Raw genomic sequence first — 7,909 nt, 5'->3', positions numbered from 1 at the left:
CAAGAACCCAATGGCCACACTGACAGAGCTTCAGAGATCCTCTGTGGAGATGGGAGAACCTTCCAGAAGGACAACCATCTCTGCAGCACTCAACCAATCTGGCCTTTATGGTAGAGTGGCCAGATGGAAGCCACTCCTCAGTAAAAGGCACATGGCCGCTCGCATTGAGTTTGCCAAAAGGCACCAAGATTGAACTCTTTGGCCTGAATGCCAAGCGTCACATCTGGAGGAAACCTGGCACAATCCCTCTGGTGAAGTGTGGTGGCAGCATCATGCTGTGGGCAAGTTTTTCAGCTGCAGGGAATGGAGAGTAATCAGGATCGAGGGAAAGCTGAACGGAGCAAAATATATAGCTCCTTAATGAAAACCTGCTCCAGAGCACTCAGGACCTCTGACTGAGGCGAAGGTTCACCTTCCAACAGGACAACGACCCTAAGCACACAGCCGAGTCAATGTAGGAGGGGCTTTGGGACAAGTCTCTGAATGTCCTTGAGTGGCCCAGCCAGAGCCCGATCTAACATCTCTGGAGAGACCTGAAAATAGTTGTGCAGCGATGCTCCCCATCCAACCTGTCAGAGCTTGAGAGGATCTGCAGAGAAAAATGGGAGGAACTCCCCAAATAAAGGTGCGTTAAGCTTGTAGCGTCATACCCAAGAAGACTCAAGACTGCAATCGCTGCCAAAGGTGCTAAAGTTTTTTTTTTTCTTCTTTCATTTGATACATTTGTAAACATTTCTAAAGATCTGTTTTTGCTTTGTTATTATGGGGTATTGGGTGTAGATTGAGGAATGCAAAATTTTTTTTTTTTTTAAATAATCCATTTCAGAATAATAATAATAATAATAAAAATTTAAAAAAGGTGGGAAAGTCAAGGGGCCTGAATACTTCCCAACTGTACTGTATGTTAGTTGATTCTTGACACACACTCCTGTGGACTTGGCAAGACAGTTAAATGTTTAATGTACAGTTCATATAGAAAAAGAAAATACTATATTTTACTCAAATTATTATAATAAGTTTTCAAATGAAACCGGTTTCCATTAATAAATTAGAAAATGTGTTTTTCAGTATGTTGGACTCTTAAGATTTTCTTTCCTTGTGTGTACATAGTACAGTAGAGTGTGAAACTAAATAGTTTAGCATCTGTCTTAATAAAGTGTCTCTTGGCATTTCAAACTCTTTGGGCAATTTTACACACGGTAAAAAGTAGTTATCTTGACAATACTGCGTTCCTAAAGAGAGTAGCCAATTTTAACATGTTTGGCTTTACCTTAGGCATCCCTTTCAAGCCCTGTACACTGAGAATGGACAATAGCAGATAAGGTCAGCTCTAGCAGAGATAGTGAGCTCCAAAAGTATTGGGACAGTGAAACGTTTTTGTTTTGGCTATGTACTCCAGGACTTTTGATGCAGACTGTCAGCTTTAAATTGAAGGTATTTTCATCCATATGACCAGTTTAGAAATGACAGCACTTTTTGTAGATGGTCTCCCCCCCCCCATTTTAGGGGCTTAAAAGTATTGTGACAAATTCACGTGTGTATCCAAGTTGTCAAAAGTTTATTTTGTCCCATATTCTTAGCACACAATGATTACATCAAGCGTATGACTCTACAAACTCGTTGGAGTCATTTGCTGTTTTGTGTGTGTTTCAGATTATTTTGTGCCCAATTTGTGTTAGGAATATCGGACCAAATACATTGAATTTGTTCCAGTACTTTTAGTTCCCCCATTTTAGGGGACCATGTACAAAAAGTCAGTCATTGTATCATTTAAAATTCAAAGTGCTGGAGTAGAGCCAAAACAACAAATGGTCACTGTCCCAATACCTTTGGAGCTCACTGTATTTCTAAATATATAGCCCTGGACAACAGTAATGTCTAAAGTCTTTGCACAGTTGCCAATGAGCAACGTGTGAAGTTATTACATTAAAGGCCTGGGGACATATTCTAACAGTAACATGTTTGTGGGCATTCTGAAATGAAAATAGATTTTCATGGTTGGCCATGAATATAAATAATTTTCCAGTCAAATAAATCTGTACTATTCCATAACATTGTGCACATCTGGAATGGTTTTAGAAAAAGGTAACTTATCTTGCTGAAAATAACTTACTGTATAACAATGTTATTATGTACCTGAAAAAATAAAATACATTTCTTAAACCTGGAAATAGCTAACCAGCATCAGATATCATCCGTGTGCTCATTCATTGTCACTGACACACAGCACAGCAATGTTCATTGCAAACAAAAGTTAATGTATATTTACAACGCAGCAACTAAAAAAAATATATATATATGATTATTTTTTAAATCTGTGACTTACATAGAACATGATCATTTAGGCAAAGATAAGAAAACTACACTATATCAAATCAATATGATAAAAATAAGAATTCTATGCTTTAGCAACAAAAAAAGGCTGAGGAGGCTACATCGTGAAATGAGAAAAATGGAAACACCTATTTAATTGAACTGTTAAGTGGGGATGGGGGCAGGACATCGGTTGGCATCAGGTGTGGGATCTTGGTCCAGCTCGAAGCTGACGTTGACAAAGGAGGCTTTGCCCTCCGGCTGCTCCATGGCTGGCTGCTGGATCTCCTGGTTGTGCTCTTCTTCAAAATGACGTTCTGCCTCCTCAGACAGCCGGTTCTCCTCCTCCTCCTCATCCTCCTGTCAGTCACATCATGAATGAGAAGCAAGAATATTACAAACTACATCATGGAGTAGTAACAAAGTAGTGGTAATGAAGCATTCCAAGGTCTGTAAATAGATGCTTTCCACAAAGACAAGACAACAACGTACCTCCTTTTTCATTCTGTAGTACTCGTCAATAGCATACTGGTACTTGGGTGAGGTAATTCCGAACAATGATGCCATTCTCTCCCCAAGATAGTCACAAACTGAAAGTAAAAACACAAGGCACAGTATTACTAACACACAGAATATTCAATACATGTTTATCTTTAGAGTGTAGTATACAAAATCCCATATTTACCTGAAATAGTAGAGGTTGCCACTCTCCACATGTAAAACCAAAAGTATGGACCCCAATTCAACTTGGACTGTATCAAAAACATGACGCAATAAGAAAACAAAGTTAACAAAATGTGGGACTTATTAATTATATTCAAGTGCATGTCATGGAGTAAAGTCCAGAGAAACCAACCGGGTCAGCTGAGGTCTTAACAGCGATAGAAACTTGCACTTCCTCATCTTCATCTGTGCTGTATTCCTCCATGGTCTCGCCACTGGCAAAGTAAATCGTTCTACGGGGCACCTTCTGCTTTTTCATCCGCATGTCTCCCAGCTCCACACTCTCAAACTCCTTCACCATATTGGAGCTCTGTCAATCATCATAACAACAGTTCATTCTCCAGACGTGTTTGGTTACATACAGCTGGTAGAAACAGAATTTTACTATGATAATTTAACTATTAGAAAGAATAGCAGCTACATTATGGTTGTTGACATTTGTCACACATTTGAATGAAAACATTCCAACGCAGCATGTTATTCAAGCAGTTTATGTGAGTGTTTCATTCGTACCGCAGCTAATGACAGAGTGCTAGTGGTTGTTACTATGGTAGCTAGCTACGCATGTCGTATAAATGTACAATTGTGAACGAATTCCTGTTCGAGACAGCTTTCTACTAGCTGGATAGCTACTAGCCAGCTGCTGAGGCTAACGTTACAGTACAATGAAGTAGCTAGCTAGCTAAAAACACACACAATCGTTTTTTTGTTGGCTAAGCTCACGAGAACAGGTATAACATTTGAATAATCACACCTTTTCAGTGTCCATAGCTTGCCCCAAAGAGATGATGACATTAGAGAGATACAGCGACGCCGTTTTTATGCCGCGTTCAAATCAACTCGGTAGTGTCCTACTTCCAACATCAGTTTGTTCAAGACAACTGAACTTGGAAAAAAACGAACTCCGACTGGAAAACATATTTTGAACGGTAAATCCAACTCTAAATTCACATGTGGACTCGGGCCTCTTCCTAGAGCTCCCACTTTCCGACCTGAAGATCACAGATGTCATGATATATCCTCGTATTTTTTTCGAGGTCCCAGTTATTTTGAACGCACCATTATTAGCTCAGAGATCACACTTCACTGCTTCTCTCCTCTGCGGGGCTATCAGGAGTTGCCACAAAATCAGAAGGCTCGCCTATTCGACCAATCAGATTAGGGAATGTGATGACGCATTTGCGGGCTCAGACAGATCACTGTAATTCCAGGGTTTTTAAACGTTGTTAGCCTGGGACCCAAATGAGAAATTCTGTATTTTCCTGTGACCCAAGCTTAGTTATGTATAGCTGCATTTTTTTCCCTATTTGCCTAAAAAATGCAATATAGACAAAAACAAATAACTATGAAATACCCATAAATATATTTTCATGTTTATTTTCCCCCATTAAGAACACTTATGTACCCATCTCGGTTGAAACTGTTGCTGTTAAAATACAATAAATAATTTCATTCTGAACTGGAATCAACAGATTGATCACATCCCACAGATGTATAACAGAACACACACACACAGGCTTTTTGATCGTACATCCCTAAGTAACAGCACAGATGGAAAAATTCTGGCCTACTGTACATCTTACTGTATAAATTATTGTTGATAGAAAGTCTAGGTTGGAACTGTTGCTGTTAAAATACATATATTTTATTCTGAACTGGAATAAATTGATTGATCACATCACAGATGTAGACCAGAAAACACACAATCCTAATGAGAGGTGTGTGGCTGGTTGAAGTTTTCAACAAGCAGGTCTATTCTGGGCTCAGTTTTTGATAGTGCAACACTGAGGTCATGCTCAGCATTGACACTGTTTCTGTACTTGAGAACCCTGACTTGCATAGGTATGTGGTGCCAAACTGGATCAGAACATCTACAGCTTTCTCAGTCAGGCAGGAGACTGCTTCCTGCTGCAGATGAGCATCCCAGAAATGTGTGAGTATTTGCCTCAAAAAGCATATTGCTTCAATCAGTTTATTCCAGTTCAGAATACAAAGTATTACTTGTATTTTAACAGCAACAGTTATAATCTAGACTTGTTTCCAACAATTATTTCTACAGTAAAATGTACAGTATGCCTGATTTTTTTTAAAAATCTTCAGCTGTACCGTTTCTTTGGGTTGCACTATCAGTCGCCAGTTAGCTTGCTTTGGCTAACGTTAGCTATTAGCTGTGTAAAGTTACAAGGCCAGGAGATTGTTTGAAAGAGAAACTCACATCTTCTACTATGAGATAGTACTCCCTTATTTCTGCATATCATCACCTGTTATAAAATGACAACAATGCCTTGCTAGTTGACTTACTTTCCACTTTCGAAGCACTGTTTCCTGAAGCATTCTGCCCTGTTCTGAAAGAACTCACTGGGTTTACAGTCGTGTCGTTTTATTAACTTGTTCGTTATGAGAGGCTCATTTCTAAGCACTTCCCCACACAAAACACATTGTGGGCACTCCTCGTTATTTCTCAAAGTTTGTATGAAAGAGACAAAGTAATCACTGTATTTGCGTTTTATGACGATTGAGCTCAGTCAGAACTTGTGGCTAGCATGAGACCATTTCGTGATGGCGAGTGGGAATAACAAGTCAGTGGCTTGAACGACAGCGCTGCAGCGTGTGGGTCGCAGTGATCTTCAACAACACAGCAGAAAAATATCCGGTAAACCGCGAAGCACACGGGCATCTCCCTCTACCTCTCGCGCAGCTCCCAAACTGAGCAGACACCGCTGCTAAAGCGCCTGAATAATTACAGTATGTAAATAAGGTATTTAGGTTTTTGCTTTGTCATTATGCGGTATTGTGTGTAGATAGATGAGAATGTTTTTTAAAAATGTTTTTTTTTTAATGTAACGTAAAAGGTGACATCATTCCAAAAAAATAGAACCGACAAATGTTCTTCCATCCACCATGCGGGTCAAGTGACGGGCACTAACTACACCTGGGATTCTTGTCGCAAAGGATTCCTTTCGCAAGGTTTTCCTCAATTTCCATTGACAACCCAGAGATAACTCCCTTAAAACAGGTGCCCTACCCATACTCCAGTGTTTGAAGCATGATACTTCGGGTGACTCGATTCTTGTGAGGCCCACTGCCCTGTTCCTGAGACATAATCAGGGACAAGCCCACGCCTGGTCACTCTGATTTGATTGAACTTTTCCTAACAGGCTACGATTTACCGTCTTCGAGACGCCAAACTGATTTCCCAGATAATCACCCTTTTCAAAAAATCGCATCCCAACAAGAAACGAATCCTTGTCTGATATACTATCATCCCCTTCAATTATCGACACTTATTTTTCATTCCATGCTTCACCATTACTTTTGTCCATTCTTCTTCGGTATTGGGTTGGCGGATCGCAACCAACTTTAACGGGAATACACTGCCACCTACTGTACTGGAGTGTGAGGCCAGTCACGGCCTACCTACATTAACTTCCGGTAATACAAAATTGGGAAAAAAGGAACATTACCCTGCCAAATATTAACCCTCACTAAAAAACTCACCACCCCTTTCCAATATTTAATCCTACTCTAGGCCAATGGTCTGGGAGGACAGAACACTACCACTCAACACCCCCTGCAAATCTTCTGCAGTACAACCTCACAATCCTAAGTACTTCTCTGCAGCTGCCATCACCACCTTTATTTTCTGTGATTTATGTTCCACTTCTACAGTACAGTTGACAACCATGCCTATGAATGCTAAGAAACCTACCTTACTGAAGCACATGTTATTCCCATCCATCCCTCTCTATTGGTCTCTGCCTACTCACAGGAATCCCCTCAGGATCTCTCACCCTGCACCCATCTTTCTCTACAACTTTCTTCACTGCTTCAGCATATGACACTTTCTGTACTACTCTGACGCCTGGAAACCTCAACCTGCCTTTCTCTCACCGGACACCTCCGATCTCCAGCGCCATGGGCACCCCCACAGTTTACACACACAACTTTCTCCACCGATACTACACATCCTTAATCTCATGCCCTCCTGCACTCTTCTAACATCTAGGAATCTTCCTCCTACACACTGCTGCGACCATAAGCTTGGCACCTATAACACTGTAGTATTTTCGGGAACAAAAACTCTCACGGGATAACTAACACATCCTAACTTGATCTTGTGCAGAGACTCTGCATCAAAACTCAGCAGAACAGCCAATGTCTTCTCCATTTCACCACGCTCTCCACCGGGTCTGCATCGCACCAAACGGCGGGCCTCACAGACACCAGGAATCTTCCATTTCAGTTGATCTTCCGCAATACTTAATGCTACCCCCATTATATCGGCTTTCAACAGCGCCCTGCTCCGGAGAACAAAGCAAGACAGTTCTTGTCCCTAATCGCATGGTCCGGAGCGCCCTCTCCCTCTGGATGGAAGAAACACAATAAATCACTGTTGAGTTACTTTCACCAACTCAACAGTCCCAAACCTCTTTTTCCATCCAACCTGAAACCACATATGGATCAGCCAGAATACAAGTATCCATTCTCTCCACAAATCTCACTCCCACTGGGCCAGAATCATCCTTGTCATCATTGGGACGAGGCTTCAACTCGGCGGTCTTCACCGCAGGTACTTCATCCTCACTCTCGTCACATTCAATTCCTTCTGTAGCTCTTCCAAAAGTTCTGCATGATCCTCTTTTCCATATTCACTCAAAACATGTTCCACTTTTCTCCTTTTTTTCCTTGTCCACCATTTTCTCCCTCATCAGATCTTGCAGGCTTGTGCAATCCCCCACTCCATATTTACTCATATGTTCCACTTTCCTCATTTTTTTGTCCGGTCCTCTATCTCACAGGCAATCCAGCCCCAAAATGCAATTTTTCTCTCTCCTCAATTTTTTCCCATTCCATCAGTTCCATCCAATTCCAT

At 41.1% G+C, this 7,909-nt stretch overlaps 1 protein-coding gene across 3 annotated transcripts; it reads right to left on the bottom strand.

Annotated features, from left to right (window-relative positions):
• Positions 1-933: 933 nt before the first annotated feature.
• On the bottom strand, positions 934-7,186 carry LOC112244931 (protein FAM177A1). 3 transcript variants are annotated; one of them, XM_024412821.2, is made up of 5 exons: positions 5,338-7,186; positions 3,170-3,346; positions 2,999-3,065; positions 2,806-2,903; positions 934-2,673 (listed from the first exon to the last, which is right to left on the bottom strand). In XM_024412821.2, the coding sequence occupies exons 1-5, from the start codon at positions 5,368-5,370 to the stop codon at positions 2,479-2,481; spliced, it is 570 nt and encodes a 189-aa protein (XP_024268589.1). In that variant the 5' UTR covers positions 5,371-7,186; the 3' UTR covers positions 934-2,478. The 3 variants fall into 3 exon arrangements, with proteins under 3 accessions (XP_024268589.1, XP_024268591.1, XP_024268590.1); XM_024412823.2 differs by lacking the exon at positions 5,338-7,186 and adding an exon at positions 4,096-4,192; XM_024412822.2 differs by lacking the exon at positions 5,338-7,186 and adding an exon at positions 3,791-4,089.
• Between the last annotated feature and the right edge of the window lie 723 nt (positions 7,187-7,909).

This window comes from Oncorhynchus tshawytscha, linkage group LG11 (genome assembly GCF_018296145.1).
Source record: "Oncorhynchus tshawytscha isolate Ot180627B linkage group LG11, Otsh_v2.0, whole genome shotgun sequence".
In the NCBI taxonomy this organism is placed as follows: domain Eukaryota; kingdom Metazoa; phylum Chordata; class Actinopteri; order Salmoniformes; family Salmonidae; genus Oncorhynchus; species Oncorhynchus tshawytscha.
Note: the sequence above shows the minus strand (reverse complement) of the source record. Positions and strands in the feature narration are given on the sequence as shown.

Excerpts from the sequence above, each read along its gene's own strand:
- LOC112244931 (XM_024412821.2), bottom strand. The coding sequence starts at position 5,370 with ATGCTTCAGGAAACAGTGCTTCGAAAGTGGAAA. Across the intron at positions 2,904-2,998 it reads GGCAACCTCTACTATTTCAG|TTTGTGACTATCTTGGGGAG; the intron begins GTAAATATGGGA and ends TTTTACTTTCAG. Across the intron at positions 2,674-2,805 it reads ACTACAGAATGAAAAAGGAG|GAGGATGAGGAGGAGGAGGA; the intron begins GTACGTTGTTGT and ends TGTGACTGACAG.